The 22,176-nt window shown below is 43.1% G+C and overlaps 2 protein-coding genes across 2 annotated transcripts; one reads left to right on the top strand and one right to left on the bottom strand.

The window, feature by feature from the left end:
* The first annotated feature begins 1,625 nt into the window (after window positions 1-1,625).
* Window positions 1,626-10,574, top strand: LOC103454631 (protein GET1-like). The gene is made up of 7 exons (XM_008394229.4): window positions 1,626-1,836; window positions 1,983-2,062; window positions 2,251-2,321; window positions 9,661-9,731; window positions 9,838-9,919; window positions 10,037-10,086; window positions 10,391-10,574. Exons 1-7 carry the CDS (start codon window positions 1,720-1,722, stop codon window positions 10,460-10,462), a joined length of 543 nt encoding a protein of 180 aa, XP_008392451.2. The 5' UTR covers window positions 1,626-1,719; the 3' UTR covers window positions 10,463-10,574.
* A 478-nt stretch (window positions 10,575-11,052) lies between these two features.
* On the bottom strand, window positions 11,053-21,984 carry LOC103400401 (ankyrin repeat-containing protein At5g02620-like). Its single transcript, XM_070807904.1, has 3 exons — window positions 21,185-21,984; window positions 20,520-21,061; window positions 11,053-11,820 (listed from the first exon to the last, which is right to left on the bottom strand). The coding sequence occupies exons 1-3, from the start codon at window positions 21,834-21,836 to the stop codon at window positions 11,170-11,172; spliced, it is 1,845 nt and encodes a 614-aa protein (XP_070664005.1). The 5' UTR covers window positions 21,837-21,984; the 3' UTR covers window positions 11,053-11,169.
* Window positions 21,985-22,176: the final 192 nt, after the last annotated feature.

Consider the following 22,176-nt stretch of genomic DNA (forward strand, 5'->3'; position numbering starts at 1 on the left):
TGACCGAAGACTTGGGGGACTACATTATGTACCATATATTGGGCCTCAACTGGGCCTTATGAAAAATACTTGGGGGACTCTAGCCCATTATTCATGTACTGAGGAGCGATCCCTTATTTTATAAAAGGGACTCCCTCACCTTCATTAGAGAGCAACGCCGCCAGCTGAGCAACCGTCTCGCCGTGAGCATCACTCCGAACCCATATTTATGTATTGAGGAGCAAGCCCTTATTCTATAAAAGGGACTCCCCTCACCACCATTAGAGAGCATCAACTCTAGCCCATCATCCATGTATTGAGGAGTGATCCCTTATTCTATAAAAGAGACTCCCTCACCTTTAAACGCCGCAAGCCGAGCTAGCCAAGGCAACATAAGCCACGAGCCGAGCAGCCTCGCAGCGTGTGCTACTTCTAGTTGAGCATCATTTCAGATTGAGCACTGCCTCATATCGAACATCAGTTCAAGACAACATCTAGTTACTTCGGCCCACACATGGACTGAATTTCAAGTCTCCAGCCAAAAGACTCTCTTGACTGAAGACTTGGGGGACTACTGTTTATACTATATTTAGGGCCTCATATTTAGACCTCGTATAAATACTCGAGGGACTTAAATGTAATTATGTAATAAAGGAATGGGCAAATATGTAATTAGGGGAGGAGCCCTTATTCTATAAAAGGGCATCCTCACCCTCACAAACCCGAAGCTTCCTCACACCCCATAAGCTCTAAGCTCTCTCTCCCTCTTCAACAGAGAAATACAATACAATCAGTGTGGACGTAGCCCAAACCTTGGGGTGAACCACGATAACTCTTGTGTCATTTACATTTTATGCAGATTCACGGTCGGATTTACGTTGTACCAAGACCATCCGGTTTTGTGCATCAACAAATTATATTATGATACTTGGTGTATCGGATCATTCTCTTGACAAACTAAAATATTTCTTGGTAAAATCATTACATCATTACATTTTCATTCCTATATTTATTTATTTTTTATGTCGTGTATTTTCTATTACATCAAACTTGACATGGAAGCGTATTCAATTTTAGGGATTTTGATAGATTTATGACTTTATGTAATTTGATGAAGTTTTTATTCGTTTATGGATATTTTACGTTAAGTGTGATTAAAATCCCTCAATACTTGAGTTGTGAGATTGTGGAAAGCTTAAAATCTAATAATGAAGTATTTCTAATTCCTTTGAAATGCATTTTTTCAGTAATCATATATTTAGACTAATGGACGAGAAAATAAAATAGTTGCGAATTCATCATTCTCGATAGGAAGATCTCTTACTTATAAATGAAAAGGAAATCAATATATCATCGTACTAAATCTTTCTAAAATCATTGAAATCAATTAACGACAAAATATATCTAGAATTATAGAGAAATTTTTTAAATGGATTTTTGTGAAAAAAGTTTAGGAGAAGGGAATTCTACCCCATCTTAGGGGAGTACATATCACAAATCTCTTTGAGAACATACAATAACTAAAAACTCGTTATTTATAAGATTCGGCCTAACTTGGGCTTGTTTAATTAGGCCATTGTCAAACAACTTAGGCCCAACAGGCCCAATTAAATCGGGGTTACCCAGTGGAGTTTTAGATTTGGGTCTATAGCAACTGACCCTGTTGCAGAGAAGCATAGAAAATCCAAAACGAAGGAGGAGGTGGTGTCTCGTACTGATCGAGCAAGGAAGCAATCAGACATGGGAGAGGTAATAGAAACCCTACCGGCGTACCGGAGCTCCTTCGCAGCTCCAATTGTATTCATCGTCGTCGTCGCTTTCCAATTCCTCTCTAGGTGGCTGGAACAGTTAAAGAAGGTAATTTCCTCGACTATTTTTAACTTGCATTCAAACAATTTAATCCTAATTTTTGTGCGAAATTAAGCTCTTAATCTTTTATTTATGCTTTAATTGCATTTATCTGAAATTAAAATTTGAATTTGGGTGATTTGTTTTGTTGGCAGGGAGGAGTTAAGAATGCTACGGCAACCCGATTGCGTGGAGAAATTAAAGACCTCCTGAAGGAGGCAAGCTCCTTGTCCCAGTGAGTGATTTTTTATTATTTAATCATATTTTTCTCCAATTTATCAAATGGAATTTTATTTATTTATTCAGTTTTTGGATTTTCAGCATTGTTTTGATGCTTGCAGCTTCAAATTCTTAGCTTTATAGTATCAGGCGTTAGTTTGGATTATTTGCAGTTGCATGATCTTTGTTTCTGCCTGAATCCAGGCCGTCGACATTTGCGCAAGCTGCGAAACTTCGGAGGATGGCAGCTGCTAAGGAGAAAGAACTTGCAAATTGTTAGTTTGCAACTCCAGCCCTTGGATTATTGGTTTATGTTGATCATATGTATAATTATATACAGGCATTCCTAAAACACGTATACTACGTATATATGATTGCAGAGAGTAATTATTTATGACATCCTTGGGCTTAAAGTTGTGTTTGTATAATAGCGTCCACGCATTTTATGAGTATGATGTTGTTAAGCAAAGTATTGAATGGCGAAGGCAGTTTAGGTAGCTGTTCAATGTCGTTAGCGTCTAGGTGTCCTGATACAAAAATTTCATACAGAGAGATGAGTTTAATATAAGTTTAGTCTTGTCTCAATGCCGATTAGGTGAATCTATGACTTTGAAATTTAATTTCCCGTCTTTCTTCAGTCTGTCAGGTCCCTCTCTTCTGTTGTACCGCATATACCTTAATGTTTCTACACCCTCTTTTTCCCGCTTTACCTTTCAAATTTTCCAGAGGTCGCACTTGGTGCGATGGCAAGTGCCTTCGCCCATAAGCGGTAGGTCTCGGGTTCGAGACTTGGGAGCAGCCTCTCCATAAATGGGGGTAAGGCTAGCCGACGTTCACCTCTCCCAGACCCTGCGTAAAGCGGGAGCCTTGTGCACTGGGTACGACCTTTACCTTTCAAATTTTCCGTCGGTACTTGCAATTTCAATGAAGGACATGAAATGAGTGCTTCTTTAGGGGAGTTGAGTAACTCAGAAGAGTGTAGAAACTACTCTTTTTATCGTCGAATCCGGAAGGAAGAAGTGGTTGTAGCTTTGAAGAAGATGAAGCATAAAAAAGCAATAGGCCCAGACGATATACCAATCGAAGTGTGGAAACTTTTGGGAGAGACAGGTATAACATGGCTCACTGACCTTTTCAATAGGATTTTGAAAACGAAGAAGATGCCAAATGAGTGGCGAACGAGCACTTTGGTGCCTATCTACAAGAATAAGGGCGACGTACAAAATTGCATGAACTATAGGGGTATTAAGCTAATGAGTCATACAATGAAGCTCTGGGAGAGAGTCATTGAGCATAGATTGAGGCAAGAGACACGGGTTTCGGACAACCAATTCGGGTTCATGCCAGGGCGCTCAACCATGGAGGCAATCTATCTCTTACGAAGATTGATGGAAAGATATAGAGATGGGAAAAAGGATTTACACATGGTCTTTATAGATTTGGAAAAAGCGTATGATAGGGTCCCAAGAGACATTCTTTGGAGGATTTTAGAGAAGAAAGGAGTACGAGTAGCATATATCCAAGCTATAAAGGATATGTATGAAGGAGCAAAGACTGCCGTAAGAACTCATGAAGGACAAACCGAAAGCTTTCCCATAACTGTAGGATTACATCAAGGCTCATCCTTAAGTCCTTACCTTTTTGCGTTGGTAATGGATGAGTTAACAGGACATATTCAAGATGATATTCCTTGGTGTATGCTTTTCGCAGACGATATAGTGTTGATAGATGAAACTCAGGAAGGGGTAAATGCAAAGCTTAACCTTTGGAGAGAAGTGTTGGAATCTAAAGGTCTTCGCCTAAGCCGATCAAAGACAGAATATATGGAGTGCAAGTTCAGTGCAAATGGAGGCCAAAACGAGTTAGGGGTGAGGATCGGAGATCAAGAAATACCAAAGAGCGACCGTTTTCGTTACCTAGGATCTATCTTGCAAAAGAACGGAGAATTAGATGGAGATCTCAACCATAGAATACAAGCTGGATGGATGAAGTGGAAGAGTGCATCCGGCGTGTTATGTGACCGCCGTATGCCACTGAAGCTCAAGGGAAAATTTTATAGGACGGCAATAAGACCGGCGATGCTGTATGGCACAGAATGTTGGGCGGTGAAACATCAACACGTACACAAAATGGGTGTAGCGGAGATGAGGATGCTTCGTTGGATGTGTGGGCACACGAGAAAGGATAAGATTAGGAATGAGGATATCCGGGGTAAAGTAGGAGTAGCCGAAATTGAAGGAAAGATGAGAGAAAATCGGTTACGGTGGTTTGGACATGTGCAAAGAAGGCCTACTGACGCTCCGATTAGAAGATGCGACTATGGGACAGAGGTTCAGAGCCGAAGGGGTAGAGGAAGACCTAGGAAAACTTTGGAAGAGACTCTAAGAAAAGACTTAGAGTACTTGGATCTAACGAAGGACATGACACAGGATCGAGCACAATGGCGTTCTAAGATTCATATAGCCGATCCCATTCAGTGACTTGGATTTTCCAAGTCTCCAACCGAGAAGTTTTCCTCACTCGGAAAATTAAGGGAACACAACCCCAACCTACATGCTCCACTCAGAAAGCTTCAACATACAAGCTTCAACAAAAGAAAATTCAAAGAACTTAGCGAAGAAGGCTTTGGTGTTTTTAACACAGTACGTTGAAATGAAGGAAAGCTTATTTATTGATATCCCCAATAAGCTACAAATATGTACATATACATGAGTCAAAATAAACACACAAGAGGGAACCTTCATAAAGGTTGCTTAGGAGAAGTCTCAGCAGTCGGTAGAGCCCCAGAAAGAGAAGGCACCGGAGGGGGATCATTTGGAGCCTCAGTACTGGACAGAACCCTAGAAGGAGGAGGCATCAGAGGTTGATCATTTGGAGCTTCATTACGCGGTACAGCCCCAGAAGACGAAGGCAATAAATGCCTTTGGAACAAACCCACAAATCTCTGATGATCAAGTAAAACCTGACCATCAGTTTCCTTCATCTGGTCAAGCTTCCTCTTCATGTTTGTAGCATAGTCATGTGCGAGCCGGTGCAACTGTTTATTCTCATGCTTGAGCCCTCTAATCTCCTGTTTAAGACTCATCACTTCAGCCGCCAATGATTCAACTTGGCGGGTTCGAGCAAATAGGCGTTGGGCCATATTAGACACAGAACCTGCACACTGAACACTGAGAGCCAGCGAATCCTTAACAGCTAACTCATCAGACCGTTTGGAAAGTAGTCTGTTATCTTTGGGAGTGAGAAGGTTCCTGGACACCACCGCAGCGGTCATATCATTCTTCATCACGGAATCCCCAACGGTAAGAGGACCAGTAGGGGAGACGAAGGATGGGCGCCATATGTTGTCTGGAGAAGGCGGGGCTGCCTCTTCAACAAGGTTCAAGTCAAAACGACGGTCGGAGGGGCCAGACATTTTCAAAGTTGTTGAAGAGAGAAGAGGTCGGACAAATCAAGATCTTAGAAGTGCAAGAATGAAGCTTCTACTGGTGGAGATTCAAGTGTGCTTTGGAACTTAATGCCAGCCCCTATAAAAATCTGCACTCGACGGAGCTTCAGAAATCGAAGAGGCGCCTGCTCAGAAATCGAAGAGGCGTTTGCTTTCTCAAAAGCTGGGCTGCTTAGAGATCACGAGGGTTGATCTCAGAAATCGAAGAGGCGTTTGCTTTCTCAAAAGTTGGGCTGCTCAAAGACCACGAAGGCCGATCTCAAAAATCGAAGAGGCGCTCGCTTTCTCAAAAGCTGGGCTACCCAGAGACCACGATGGCCGATCTCAGAAATCGAAGAGGCACCTACTTTTCCAGCCTTGTCAGCACCTGTCACACGCACACTCAGCTTTGCGGAAATTATGGGCATTCTGTCGAAGACTTCTGGGGAAGTAGAAAACACATGAATCTTACTGTTCAATCACCCACTTCCCACACGCAACAATAGCTCATGGGTACCACAGATAACTTTGCCAAAGTTGAGCACGTGAAGCTTGCAGCTCCCACTACATCGCTCTGACCAAGAAGGGTAAAAGAATAGCAAAGAAACAGCACTAACAAAGTTTAGACCCATAAATTTTAAAGGTCTAGCTACCATATTATTACCCACAAGGGTAAAGGAACAGTACCACTGCTGGATAATTGGAAAGTCCCTGTGTGTCAACCTCTGTGCTTCGTGGCAAGGTAGACTAGCAAACATGCCCAACCTTTACTCACATTCGAGAAAACACTCCCAATAAGATTGCTTGCTCCAAAATCGAAGAGGCACCGTCCTCCGAATCTCGAGAGCCAGACTCCCAACATGACTACTTTCTTAAAAATCGAAGAGAGGGTAAAGGAACAGTACCATTGCTGGATAATTGGAAAGTCCCTGTGTGTCAACCTCTGTGCTTCGTGGCAAGGTAGACTAGCAAACATGCCCAACCTTTACTCACATTCGAGAAAACACTCCCAACAAGATTGCTTGCTCCAAAATCGAAGAGGCACCGCCCTCCGAATCTCGAGAGCCAGACTCCCAACATGATTACTTTCTCAAAAATCGAAGAGACTGCTCCCCGAATCTTCGAGAGCCAGACCCCCAGCATGATTGCTTTCTCAAAAATCGATGAGGCATCGTTCTCCGAATCAATCGAAGAGGCGCTCGCTTTCTCAAAAGCTGGGCTGCTCAGAGACCACGAGGGCCGATCTCAGAAATCGAAGAGGCACCTACTTTTCTAGCCTTGTCAGCACCTGTCACACGCACACTCAGCTTTGCAGAAATTATGGGCATTCTGTCGAAGACTTCTGGTGAAGTAGAAAGCACATGAATCTTACTGTTCAATCACCCACTTCCCACACGCAACAATAGCTCATGGGTACCACATATAACTTTGCCAAAGTTCTCTGCCAAAGTTGAGCACGTGAAGCTTGCAGCTCCCACTACATCGCTCTGACCAAGAAAGGTAAAAGAATAGCAAAGAAACAGCACTAACAAAGTTTAGACACATAAATTTTGAAGGTCTAGCTACCATATTATTACCCACAAGGGTAAAGGAACAGTATCACTGCTGGATAATTGGAAAGTCCTTGTGTGTCAACCTCTGTGCTTCGTGGCAAGGTAGACTAGCAAACATGCCCAACCTTTACTCACATTCGAGAAAACACTCCCAACAAGATTGCTTGCTCCAAAATCGAAGAGGCACCGTCCTCCGAATCTCGAGAGCCAGACTCCCAACATGACTACTTTCTCAAAATCGAAGAGAGGGTAAAGGAACAGTACCATTGCTGGATAATTGGAAAGTCCCTGTGTGTCAACCTTTGTGCTTCGTGGCAAGGTAGACTAGCAAACATGCCCAACCTTTACTCACATTCGAGACAACACTCCCAACAAGATTGCTTGCTCCAAAATCGAAGAGGCACCGCCCTCCGAATCTCGAGAGTCAGACTCCCAACATGATTACTTCCTCAAAAATCGAAGAGACACTGCTCTCCGAATCTCGAGAGCCAGACCCCCATCATGATTGCTTTCTCAAAAATCGAAGAGGCATCGTTCTCCGAATCTCGAGAGCCAGATACCACAGACCACTTTTTTCAAAGTGCTCTGACAGAGTTAAAACATGTGAAACTGGCAGCTCCCACTACCGTGCTATGACCAAGCAGGGTAAAGGAATAGCATTACTACTTGTTGTTAGGGAGACTCCTATATATGTCGACCTCCATCCCCAACGGACAGGCAGACCTGCAAAAATGCTCAACCCTTCATCATATCTGAGAGGGCACTCCCAACGAAGCCTTTCGAAATATTCAGCTTTCTTTCCCCCCGATAATACCTCTGCAAACAAGCTATACTAGAGCAAGAATATCTCATATCATCAGGGTTAAAAGCAAGAGTATCCCATATCATGCTTTTTCCCTGTCTTTTCCTTTGGCCTTGTTTTTACCTGCAAGACAAGGAGAAAGAGAGCAATCAGTCAGCACTTGGAATCAAGCTTCCAGCCAGGAACTGACTGCCTGGAACCCCTTACCTGATTACTTACCTGGCATTGCTCTCGAGTACTCATCTTCAACATCTTATGTTTCCAGGAAAGATTCCGCATCTGCTTGAGGAACAGATAGGGCAAATGCGAAGGATACAAGGAAGCATGTGGAGACAAGCGTAACAGCACACGTGCCGATACATCCATTACTCTGTCAAAAGCAAAAGTATCCCATATCAGCAGGGTGGAACGTACTCTAGATTTGATGGACTTGTTTTGACCCTCAAATTCTCCAGTCGGCCTTATACTCTGGAGGAAACCAGAAAACCCTTCAGCTCAGTTCAAGAATAAGCCTGTGGAAAGTTACTTCTTCAAAAGCAAAAGTATCTCATATCATCTCTTCTCATTTTTCTTCTCTTTATCCTTCATGCTGCTGCAAGATGGGGAGAAGGTGAACAATCAGTCGGAGCTCTGATTGCTTACCTTGTCTGTCACCTCTTTCAGCAGACCCCCTAGCTCGGCGACTTGGGGGACTCCTACTACATGGTTTGTATCGCGCTTGACCAAGCCTGAAACTACAAGTAAGCTTCAAGTGAAATTGATACATTACCTTGTGCATCTCCACCAGTTAAAGATACCACCCCTGGATGGAGGAAGAGTACTTCCAGAGAAGATGCCACATCTACCTATGAGACAGATAAGGCAAGTCAAGACGACACCACACTCCGATACTTAGAAGTTTCGTGATTACGAGATCATTCTCCCATAATATTTCCTAATGTCATTTGTAATAAATCATTCACTTGTACTCACTAAAGGAGAGCTTGAACCTATGTACTTGTGTAAACCCTTCACAATTAATGAGAACTCTTCTATTCCGTGGACGTAGCCAATCTGGGTGAACCACGTACATCTTGTGTTTGCTTTCCTATCTCTATCCATTTATATATTTATCCACACTAATGACCGGAGCAATCTAGCGAAGATCACAAAAAGCGACCGTTTTCGCTACCTAGGATCTATCTTGCAAGAGAACGGAGAATTAGATGGAGATCTCAACCATAGAATACGAGCTGGATGGATGAAGTGTAAGAGTGCATCCGGCGTGTTGTGTGACCGTCGTAGGCCACTGAAGCTCAAGGGAAAATTTTATAGGACGGCAATAAGGCCAGCGATGTTGTATGGCACAGAATGTTGGGCGGTGAAGCATCAACACGTACACAAAATGGGTGTAGCGGAGATGAGGATGCTTCGTGGGATGTGTGGGCACACGAGAAATGATAAGATTGGGAATGAGGATATCCGAGGTAAAGTAGGAGTAGCCGAAATTGTAGGAAAGATGAGAGAAAATCGGCTCCGGTGATTTGGACATGTGCAAAGAAGGCCGACTGACGCTCCGGTTCGAAGATGTGACTACGGGACAGAGGTTCAGGGCCGAAGGGGTAGAGGAAGACCTAGGAAAACTTTGGAAGAGACTCTAAGAAAAGACTTAGAGTACTTGGATCTAACGGAGGACATGACACAAAACCGAGCGCAATGGTGTTCTAGGATTCATATAGCCGACCCCACTTAGTGGGAAAAGGCTTTGTTGTTGTTGTTGTTGTTGTTGTTGTTGTATTACAATTTTGTATAGTTATTATGAGTTGATTCTAACAGTATTACGTGCCTTCCAGATCAAGAATTACACGGCAAGGAGACAAAACTTTCATATGATTTGTATCAGAGAATTTTGTTCATCTTAAAGGTAGTTCTCAGTATTTTGGATTTTTGAAATATTTATTAGCTTTCTTCGATAACAGGGAATTGCCTGAGCTAGGGTTCTTAATAGGTATACTTGGTTGTCCATTTAGGTCTTGACATATATTGTGCTGGTTTGCTGGTTTTGGAGGGTTCCTGTTGCCTCCATATCGCAACAACTTGTGCAACCCTTTGGTAACGTGTTCTCGATCCAAATTTATTTTTCAAGTCCCCTCTTTCCTATTGAGACAGTAAATCTATAACAATTGAATTGATAGAAGTTACTGATTACTATCTCTTGTTGCCCTGCAGGGAAGCTGATATCATGGAGGGCCGGAGGAGTTGTAAACGAAAATGTTATGGTAAATAAAGTTGGAATTACTTTTGATCGTTACTTATAATATATTAAAGGTGCCTTAACTAAATGATCTAAAGAATGCCAGTCTCTTATCACTTCTGTAAGAGAAGAGTATCTATATTTGCTGGCACTCTAATGTCTCGTCAATACTATGTACTGTCACTTTCGTGTTTAGACTGCCGATGTTTGCATATTACGTATCTCGGGTCAGAAAGAAAAGAGATGTGCATTGCTTAGTATGCGATATAGAGAAATCTTAAGTATGGTTTTGAGTATTGCTTGTGATTATTCTTGATTTGTTTTTGCAGGTAGGAATAATTCCTTGGTTGATATTATCTACCAGGGTTAGCAAGTTCGTATGTCGACTTGCCAAGTTCTAGAGTTTAAATTATTCGTGTCCTGTCAAGTTTTTATTGTACCGACGGAAACATGATTTTGTTCTGACATTTACTCCACAATGTTTAGTCATGAACTTAAGATTGTTACCTACTCGTTTAATGTGTACCAGTAGTGTGCATTACTCTTGTAAAATACGATTCTTTGAATTTATAGAGCATAAGGAAATTCCAGTAAATATGAACGGGTTCAGATCGTGGAAAAATGTTTCAGTGATCAGTTCTAGGCTCTGAGATCATGATAATGTTTATGAATTTTGTGTTTAAATGATTCTTGTTCTTGGAGCTGTGAATGCCAAGGGATGGAATAAGGAATTTTCAGAACGGTGAGGCTAAAGGTTGTGCAAGTGCAGCAGCTCTTACACACACACACACACACACACACGTGTTCAAATTTTGGTACATTGTCAACTCACAAACTTATCTACAATGGAGCTAGAAGACAAACAATTAACCAACTCCGTTTGCAAATATAATCTGGACAGTACACTTGTCACTTGAGTACTACTAAACTTTAAAACTAGCTAGCCGTTAAATTTAAAAAATAAAAACAAACGAACAAACAAACAAAAGTAAACTTGTTGCTGTTTCTGCTACTTCTGTTGCTTTGAATTCCTGTTACCAGAAACGATTTAGGCTCCAACAGCTGCTTGGTCGGCCGAGGCCTGTAAGTTCGCTTCAAGAGCATCGAGTTAAAACAACTTATTAATTGAGTTAAGTATCAGCAATACAATGCCTAAATACAAATGGTGCAGGAAATGCGGGGCCTTTAGTATTTTTCTTTCTAAAGAAAGAATGGAATGTGCAAAGGAATAGAAGAAAAAGCAGCCAAGCACAAGAGCTGCAACGGCGAATCCCGGAGAATGACTGCCAAGTACTGCGTATGTGCCAGTAACGAATGCAATCACCATTGCAATCAAAGCCAACATTGTCAAAGTTACTACCATGTAAAACGTATCAGAGATTTGGGTCATGTACTTTCTTTTTGTGTAAATGGAGGAATACAGGAGCACCAGGACAGAACAACTAGACAGGGCCATGGCTAGTGTATCTGTTATAACAAATGCTTTGAACGCTGTGTTTCTTGATAGAATCGGGGAACCCTGGTCCGATCCTCTTTCGCTTTGGTAACCACCGGGCATGGTAAAACCAGCAGCAAAGGTTACGGTTGCTATCAGTGTAGCCACCACCAGATGGGTTTCTTTTGCTTTCGTTAAGCTTTCTCCAGTGGTGTCTTCGCTACCTTGGTGTTCCTCCTCCACTTCATTGCCATCAGCGTTGTGGCTTTCAATTCTGTAACCTGGTCTACCACCCCTCCTTTGCAAATTTTTTTTTATATTTTCCTGCAAGACATAGAAGATTAATGTTATCTTCACAGACAAATCTAAGGATGAAGTTTATTACCACCCTTATTATTGGTTATGTAATTGTACGGACAAGTTATCCTTATTTGGATAGCTTAGGATACTTCATGGACAGAGCCGGAAAGGTTTTTTAGTGGAGTAACAGGTTTGTCTTCTGTAGTTTAGTTTACTGAGTAGCCCGACTTTTTAAACAATTTCACCATTCAATTTCTTAACATCAGTCTTCACCGTCCAATTTAGGACTACTAAGTAGTCCCAGACTACAACAACAACAACAACAAAGCCTTTTCCCACTAAGTGGGGTCGGCTATATGAATCCTAGAACGCCATTGCGCTCGGTTTTGTGTCATGTCCTCCGTTAGATCCAAGTACTCTAAGTCTTTTCTTAGAGTCTCTTCCAAAGTTGTCCTAGGTCTTCCTCTACCCCTTCGGCCCTGAACCTCTGTCCCGTAGTCACATCTTCGAACCGGAGCGTCAGTCGGCCTTCTTTGCACATGTTCAAAATCACCGGAGCCGATTTTCTCTCATATTTCCTACAATTTCGGCTACTCCTACTTTACCTCGGATATCCTCATTCCCAATCTTATCCTTTCTCGTGTGCCCACACATCCCACGAAGCATCCTCATCTCCGCTACACCCATTTTGTGTACGTGTTGATGCTTCACCACCCAACATTCTGTGCCATACAACATCGCTAGCCTTATTGCCGTCCTATAAAATTTTCCCTTGAGCTTCGGTGGCCTACGACGGTCACACAACACGCCGGATGCACTCTTTCCATCCAGCTCGTATTCTATGGTTGAGATCTCCATCTAATTCTCCGTTCTCTTGCAAGATAGATCCTAGGTAGCGAAAACGATTGCTTTTTGTGATCTTCGCTAGATTGCTCCGGTCATTAGTGTGGATAAGTATATAAATGGATAGAGATAGGAAAGCAAACACAAGATGTACGTGGTTCACCCAGATTGGCTACGTCCACGGAATAGAAGAGTTCTCATTAATTGTGAAGGGTTTACACAAGTACATAGGTTCAAGCTCTCATTTAGTGAGTACAAGTGAATGATTTAGTACAAATGACATTAGGAAATATTGTGGGAGAATGATCTCGTAGTCACGAAACTTCTAAGTATCGGAGTGTGGTGTCGTCTTGACTTGCCTTATCTGTCTCATAGGTAGATGTGACATCTTCTCTGGAAGTACTCTTCCTCCATCCAGGGGTGGTATCTTTAACTGGTGGAGATGCACAAGGTAATGTATCAATTTCACTTGAAGCTTACTTATAGTTTCAGGCTTGGTCAAGCGCGATACAAACCATGTAGTAGGAGTCCCCCAAGTCGCCGAGCTAGGGGGTCTGCTGAAAGAGGTGACAGACAAGGTAAGCAATCAGAGCTCCGACTGATTGTTCACCTTCTCCCCATCTTGCAGCAGCATGAAGGATAAAGAGAAGAAAAATGAGAAGAGATGATATGAGATACTTTTGCTTTTGAAGAAGTAACTTTCCACAGGCTTATTCTTGAACTGAGCTGGAGGGTTTTCTGGTTTCCTCCAGAGTATAAGGCCGACTGAAGAATTTGAGGGTCAAAACAAGTCCATCAAATCTAGAGTACGTTCCACCCTGCTGATATGGGATACTTTTGCTTTTGACAGAGTAATGAATGTATCGGCACGTGTGCTGTTACGCTTGTCTCCACATGCTTCCTTGTATCCTTCGCACTTGCCCTATCTGTTCCTCAAGCAGATGCGGAATCTTCCCTGGAAACATAAGATGTTGAAGATGAGTACTCGAGAGCAATGCCAGGTAAGTAATCAGGTAAGGGGTTCCAGGCAGTCAGTTCCTGGCTGGAAGCTTGATTCCAAGTGCTGACTGATTGCTCTCTTTCTCCTTGTCTTGCAGGTAAAAACAAGGCCAAAAGAAAAGACAGGGAAAAAGCATGATATGGGATACTCTTGCTTTTAACCCTGATGATATGAGATATTCTTGCTCTAGTATAGCTTGTTTGCAGAGGTATTATCGGGGGGAAAGAAAGCTGAATATTTCGAAAGGCTTCGTTGGGAGTGCCCTCTCAGATATGATGAAGGGTTGAGCATTTTTGCAGGTCTGCCTGTCCGTTGGGGATGGAGGTCGACATATATAGGAGTCTCCCTAACAACAAGTAGTAATGCTATTCCTTTACCCTGCTTGGTCATAGCACAGTAGTGGGAGCTGCGAGTTTCACATGTTTTAACTCTGTCAGAGCACTTTGAAAAAGTGGTCTGTGGTATCTGGCTCTCGAGATTCGGAGAACGATGCCTCTTCGATTTTTGAGAAAGCAATCATGCTGGGGGTATGACTCTCGAGATTCGGAGAGCAGTGTCTCTTCGATTTTTGAGGAAGTAATCATGTTGGGAGTCTGGCTCTCGAGATTCGGAGGGCGGTGCCTCTTCGATTTTGGAGCAAGCAATCTTGTTGGGAGTGTTGTCTCGAATGTGAGTAAAGGTTGGGCATGTTTGCTAGTCTACCTTGCCACGAAGCACAAAGGTTGACACACAAGGACTTTCCAATTATCCAGCAATGGTACTGTTCCTTTACCCTCTCTTCGATTTTGAGAAAGTAGTCATGTTGGGAGTCTGGCTCTCGAGATTCGGAGGACGGTGCCTCTTCGATTTTGGAGCAAGCAATCTTATTGGGAGTGTTTTCTCGAATGTGAGTAAAGGTTGGGCATGTTTGCTAGTCTACCTTGCCACGAAGCACAGAGGTTGACACACAGGGACTTTCCAATTATCCAGCAGTGGTACTGTTCCTTTACAGTTGTGGGTAATAATATGGTAGCTAGACCTTCAAAATTTATGTGTCTAAACTTTTGTTAGTGCTGTTTCTTTGCTATTCTTTTACCTTTCTTGGTCAGAGCGATGTAGTGGGAGCTGCAAGCTTCACGTGCTCAACTTTGGCAGAGAACTTTGGCAAAGTTATTTGTGGTACCCATGAGCTATTGTTGCGTGTGGGAAGTGGGTGATTGAACAGTAAGATTCATGTGCTTTCTACTTCACCAGAAGTCTTCGACAGAATGCCCATAATTTCTGCAAAGCTGAGTGTGCGTGTGACAGGTGCTGACAAGGCTAGAAAAGTAGGTGCCTCTTCGATTTCTGAGATCGGCCCTCGTGGTCTCTGAGCAGCCCAGCTTTTGAGAAAGCGAGCGCCTCTTCGATTGATTCGGAGAACGATGCCTCATCGATTTTTGAGAAAGCAATCATGCTGGGGGTCTGGCTCTCGAGATTCGGGGAGCAGTGTCTCTTCGATTTTTGAGAAAGTAATCATGTTGGGAGTCTGGCTCTCGAGATTCGGAGGGCGGTGCCTCTTCGATTTTGGAGTAAGCAATCTTGTTGGGAGTGTTTTCTCGAATGTGAGTAAAGGTTGGGCATGTTTGCTAGTCTACCTTGCCACGAAGCACAGAGGTTGACACACAGGGACTTTCCAATTATCCAGCAATGGTACTGTTCCTTTACCCTCTCTTCGATTTTTAAGAAAGTAGTCATGTTGGGAGTCTGGCTCTCGAGATTCGGAGGACGGTGCCTCTTCGATTTTGGAGCAAGCAATCTTATTGGGAGTGTTTTCTCGAATGTGAGTAAAGGTTGGGCATGTTTGTTAGTCTACCTTGCCACGAAGCACAGAGGTTGACACACAGGGACTTTCCAATTATCCAACAGTGGTACTGTTCCTTTACCCTTGTGGGTAATAATATGGTAGCTAGACCTTCAAAATTTATGGGTCTAAACTTTGTTAGTGCTGTTTCTTTGCTATTCTTTTACCCTTCTTGGTCAGAGCGATGTAGTGGGAGCTGCAAGCTTCACGTGCTCAACTTTGGCAGAGAACTTTGGCAAAGTTATCTGTGGTACCCATGAGCTATTGTTGCGTGTGGGAAGTGGGTGATTGAACAGTAAGATTCATGTGTTTTCTACTTCCCCAGAAGTCTTTGACAGAATGCCCATAATTTCCGCAAAACTGAGTGTGCGTGTGACAGGTGCTGACAAGGCTGGAAAAGGCTTGAAAAGTAGGTGCCTCTTCGATTTCTGAGATCGGCCCTCGTGGTCTCTGGGGAGCCCAGCTTTTGAGAAAGCGAGCGCCTCTTCGATTTTTGAGATCGGCCTTCGTGGTCTTTGAGCGGCCCAACTTTTGAGAAAGCAAACGCCTCTTCGATTTCTGAGATCAACCCTCGTGATCTCTAAGCAGCCCAGCTTTTGAGAAAGCAAACGCCTCTTCGATTTCTGAGCAGGCGCCTCTTCGATTTCTGAAGCTTCGTCGAGTGCAGATTTTTATAGGGGCTGGCATTAAGTTCCAAAGCACACTTGAATCTCCACCAGTAGAAGCTTCATTCTTGCACTTCTAAGATCTTGATTTGTCCGACCTCTTCTCTCTTCAACACCTTTGAAAATGTCTGGCCCCTCCGACCGTCGTTTTGACTTGAACCTTGTTGAAGAGGCAGCCCCGCCTTCTCCAGACAACATATGGCGCCCATCCTTCGTCTCCCCTACTGGTCCTCTTACCGTTGGGGATTCCGTGATGAAGAATGATATGACCGCTGCGGTGGTGGCCAGGAACCTTCTCACTCCCAAAGATAACAGACTACTTTCCAAACGGTCTGATGAGTTAACTGTTAAGGATTCGCTGGCTCTCAGTGTTCAGTGTGCAGGTTCTGTGTCTAATATGGCCCAACGCCTATTTGCTCGAACCCGCCAAGTTGAATCATTGGCGGCTGAAGTGATGAGTCTCAAACAGGAGATTAGAGGGCTCAAGCATGAGAATAAACAGTTGCACCGGCTCGCACATGACTATGCTACAAACATGAAGAGGAAGCTTGACCAGATGAAGGAAACTGATGGTCAGGTTTTAATTGATCATCAGAGATTTGTGGGTTTGTTCCAAAGGCATTTATTGCCTTCGTCTTCTGGGGCTGTACCGCGTAATGAAGCTCCAAATGATCAACCTCTGATGCCTCCTCCTTCTAGGGTTCTGTCCAGTACTGAGGCTCCAAATGATCCCCCTCCGGTGCCTTCTCTTTCTGGGGCTCTACCGACTGCTGAGACTTCTCCAAAGCAACCTTTGTGAAGGCTCCCTCTTGTGTGCTTATTTTGACTCATGTATATGTACATATTTGTAGCTTATCGGGGATATCAATAAATAAGCTTTCCTTCATTTCAACGTATTGTGTTAAATACACCAAAGCCTTCTTCGCTAAGTTCTTTGAATTTTCTTTTGTTAAAGCTTGTATGTTGAAGCTTTCTGAGTGGAGCATGTAGGTTGGGGTAGTGTTCCCTTAATTTCCCGAGTGAGGAAAACTTCTCAGTTGGAGACTTGGAAAATCCAAGTCACTGAGTGGGATCGGCTATATGAATCTTAGAACGCCATTGTGCTCGATCCTGTGTCATGTCCTTCGTTAGATCTAAGTACTCTAGGTCTTTTCTTAGAGTCTCTTCCAAAGTTTTCCTAGGTCTTCCTCTACCCCTTCGGCCCTGAACCTCTGTCCCATAGTCGCATCTTCTAATCGGAACGTCAGTAGGCCTTCTTTGCACATGTCCAAACCACCGTAACCGATTTTCTCTCATCTTTCCTTCAATTTCGGCTACTCCTACTTTACCCCGGATATCCTCATTCCTAATCTTATCCTTTCTCGTGTGCCCACACATCCAACGAAGCATCCTCATCTCCGCTACACCCATTTTGTGTACGTGTTGATGTTTCACCGCCCAACATTCTGTGCCATACAGCATCGCCGGCCTTATTGCCGTCCTATAAAATTTTCCCTTGAGCTTCAGTGGCATACGGCGGTCACACAACACGCCGGATGCACTCTTCCACTTCATCCATCCAGCTTGTATTCTATGGTTGAGATCTCCATCTAATTCTCCGTTCTTTTGCAAGATAGATCCTAGGTAACGAAAACGGTCGCTCTTTGGTATTTCTTGATCTCCGATCCTCACCCCTAACTCGTTTTGGCCTCCATTTGCACTGAACTTGCACTCCATATATTCTGTCTTTGATCGGCTTAGGCGAAGACCTTTAGATTCCAACACTTCTCTCCAAAGGTTAAGCTTTGCATTTACCTCTTCCTGAGTTTCATCTATCAACACTATATCGTCTGCGAAAAGCATACACCAAGGAATATCATCTTGAATATGTCGTGTTAACTCATCCATTACCAACGCAAAAAGGTAAGGACTTAAGGATGAGCCTTGATGTAATCCTACAGTTATGGGAAAGCTTTCGGTTTGTCCTTCATGAGTTCTTACGGCAGTCTTTGCTCCTTCATACATATCCTTTATAGCTTGGATATATGCTACTCGTACTCCTTTCTTCTCTAAAATCCTCCAAAGAATGTCTCTTGGGACCCTATCATACGCTTTTTCCAAATCTATAAAGACCATGTGTAAATCCTTTTTCCCATCTCTATATCTTTCCATCAATCTTCGTAAGAGATAGATTGCCTCCATGGTTGAGCGCCCTGGCATGAACCCGAATTGGTTGTCCGAAACCCGTGTCTCTTGCCTCAATCTATGCTCAATGACTCTCTCCCAGAGCTTCATTGTATGACTCATTAGCTTAATACCCCTATAGTTCATGCAATTTTGTACGTCGCCCTTATTCTTGTAGATAGGCACCAAAGTGCTCATTCGCCACTCATTTGGCATCTTCTTCGTTTTCAAAATCCTATTGAAAAGGTCAGTGAGCCATGTTATACCTGTCTCTCCCAAAAGTTTCCACACTTCGATTGGTATATCGTCTGGGCCTATTGCTTTTTTATGCTTCATCTTCTTCAAAGCTACAACCACTTCTTCCTTCCGGATTCGACGATAAAAAGAGTAGTTTCTACACTCTTCTGAGTTACTCAACTCCCCTAAAGAAGCACTCATTTCATGTCCTTCATTGAAAAGATTATGAAAATAACCTCTCCATCTGTCTTTAACCGCGTTCTCTGTAGCAAGAACCTTTCCATCCTCATCCTTGATGCACCTCACTTGGTTTAGGTCCCTTGTCTTCTTTTCCCTTGCTCTAGATAGTTTATAGATATCCAACTCTCCTTCTTTGGTATCTAGTCGTTTATACATATCGTCGTAAGCCGCTAACTTAGCTTCTCTGACAGCTTTCTTCGCCTCTTGCTTCGCTTTTCTATACCTTTCACCATTTTCATCAGTCCTCTCCTTGTATAAGGCTTTACAACATTCCTTCTTAGCCTTCACCTTTGTTTGTACCTCCTCATTCCACCACCAAGATTCCTTTTGGTGTGGGGCAAAGCCCTTGGACTCTCCTAATACCTCTTTTGCTACTTTTCGGATACAACTAGCCATGGAATCCCACATTTGGCTAGCTTCCCCCTCTCTATCCCACACACATTGGGTGATTACCTTCTCTTTGAAAATGGCTTGTTTTTCTTCTTTTAGATTCCACCATCTAGTCCTTGGGCACTTCCAAGTCTTGTTCTTTTGTCTTACTCTTTTGATATGTACATCCATCACCAACAAGCGATGTTGATTAGCCACGCTCTCTCTTGGTATAACTTTGCAATCCTTACAAGTTATACGATCCCCTTTCCTCATTAGAAGAAAATCTATTTGTGTTTTTGACGACCCACTCTTGTAGGTGATCACATGTTCTTCTCTCTTCTTAAAGAAGGTGTTGGCTAAGAAGAGATCATATGCCATTGCAAAATCCAAGATAGCTTCCCCATCCTCGTTTCTCTCCCCAAAACCATGGCCACCATGAAAACCTCCATAGTTGCCTGTCTCCCTACCCACGTGTCCATTTAAATCTCCTCCTATAAATAACTTCTCCGTCTGAGCAATTCCTTGCACCAAGTCTCCAAGATCTTCCCAAAATTTCTCCTTCGAACTCGTATCCAACCCTACTTGAGGTGCGTACGCACTAATCACATTGATAAGTTCTTGTCCTATTACAATCTTGATTGCCATGATTCTATCTCCTACCCTCTTGACATCTACAACATCTTGTACCAAGGTCTTGTCCACGATGATGCCAACACCGTTTCTCGTTCTATTTGTGCCCGAATACCAAAGTTTAAACCCTGAGTTTTCTAGATCCTTTGCCTTACTACCAACCCACTTAGTTTCTTGTAGGCACATAATATTTATCCTTCTCCTCACCATAACTTCCACTACTTCCATAGATTTTCCCGTTAAGGTTCCTATATTCCACGTTCCTAAACGCATTTTGCTCTCTTGAACTCTACCCTTCTGTCCTAGCTTCTTCACCCTCCCCCGTCTAATAGGATCAAAGTACTTCTTTTGTGTGTCCCGGGTAAAGTTGATAGGAGCATATGCTCCCAAACAACTTTGAGTGGAGTCGTTCGAAAAGAAGTTTCTATGGCCCCCTTGCTCATTTAACACTGCATCCGGGTGCCGATGGAGATACAGCGACCCTTGCTCACTTATCACTGTGCTCAGGCCACACAGCGCGCCACTTACGGGTGACGCCCTAGCTTTAGCGCGATTTTGTTCTGGATTCATTTTCATAAGGATTCGACGTGATCATGGAGTGCCGGCTGTCGACTACCTGACGCCCTCCCCCTCCTCCTTTATCCGGGCTTGGGACCGGCCATGTAAGACATAGGCGGAGTTACTAAGTAGTCCCAGACTATTGAAGAAAAATTGCATAATAACATAAAAGAAAATTAGAGGTGATACGTACCAGCTCAAGTGCGTTGCTTATGTTGTCCTCATTAGCTAGAATGGTGTCGAAAACGTTTAAATTTTTCTTGTTGAATGACATTATATCAATTTTAGCATCAAGTATAGAATCATAAGCCGCGTAGCGGTGTTTGGGATAATGAGCAAGGTAATGAAGAGGTGCATTGCCATTAGCATCCTTGTCATTTAAGAGGATGTTGCTAAGCCACAGATCCGTTAACACAAAATCAACTACGTCAACTTGATAGCTCTTTATGGCATAGTGAAGCACATTCTGACATTGGTTGTCGACCAGTTCACAACAATCAGGGCAATGAGTAAGAAGCTCTTTCATTATATCTAGATGGCCTTTGGACGCTGCAAAGTGAAGAGCTGTGCGCCCATCATTGTCAGCAACGTAGGCGGTCGATTTATCACATTCCAATAGTTGCTTAACCATTGACAAGTAACCAAAATCTGCAGCCATGTGAAGCGGAATGCCTCCTTGTTCGTCTGCTGCTTTTGCCAGAGTTCTATCCGATTTTAGTAATGCTCTCGTCATTACTTAAGTATAAAAAGAAAAACAAAACACAAATAAATACTTCAAGAAACAAATGTATTAATGAAACATGAAATGAAAGATAAAAGGGATTAGTTTTTTTAAAACTATTTTCTATATACATTTACCTTCATCATTGCGGATAATTGCAGCGTACAAAGCCGTTCTACCATTTGGGCCTTCATAAGTTGGATTTTTGCAACCTTCAAGTATTTGAAGACAATAATGAGTGTATCCCCTCTCGACAGCTAGGTAAAGAGGAGTCTCGCCGGCATCATTAGGAGAGTAGGAAAACTCAGGGTCTTCTTTGGTTAATACCTCCACCACACCAAAGTAATTAAAGCGTACAGCTTCGTGCAGCGCTGTGTCCTTCTTGTTGTTGGTTTTCCTGATGAGTTTTTGCTCCTGCAAGGCGGCATCTTCTGATGAGATCGCACAGCCTTGCTCAAGGTCACCTTGATAATAAGTTTTTGTAGCTAGGAGGAGAGCTCTAACTATACCAGCACGCCCATATCTTGCCGCAATGTGTAGGGCAGTATCACCACTATCGTTCTGCTGCCATAGTAATGCTGGACACATTTTAAGGATACCGTCCACAGTGTTCGTTGACTTGAGTATCTCGTCCTCAGATTCTTTGAACGTTGGGCGCCTATAGCATGCTGTATAGATATGAAGGACTGTGTTCTTGGTTGCAGTCAATATTTTGTCCAGATTCTCGCCATGTTCCTTAAGGACATTGAGATTGCCTTGTTTTGCAGCATTGAAAATATCACGATCCATGTTACTTATAAAAACTGTACTATTGTTCCCTTCTAATTTTGCGGCTTCTTGGACGTCGGCCTGATCTGCTAGCTCGATCTGGTCACCGACATCGGTTGATGCTAACGGAGTAATAGGACTCTCCGACTGATTAGCCACATTGGAGGCATCCATGCTCTTTTGTGTGGGGGGGGGGGGTTGGTTGGTGAGAAGAGTGGTTCTGGAGGGAAGGAAAAATTACAAGAAGGCCAGTTCTGTTGACTAGTTCAAGCTGCAACCTGTTGGAGTTTATGTTGAGAAAATTAGAGTACACAATTCGAATATAAATGTTGGAGAGACAAAATCAGTAAAGAAATTACTT

The sequence above is a fragment of the Malus domestica genome, chromosome 02 (genome assembly GCF_042453785.1).
Source record: "Malus domestica chromosome 02, GDT2T_hap1".
NCBI classification, from domain to species: domain Eukaryota; kingdom Viridiplantae; phylum Streptophyta; class Magnoliopsida; order Rosales; family Rosaceae; genus Malus; species Malus domestica.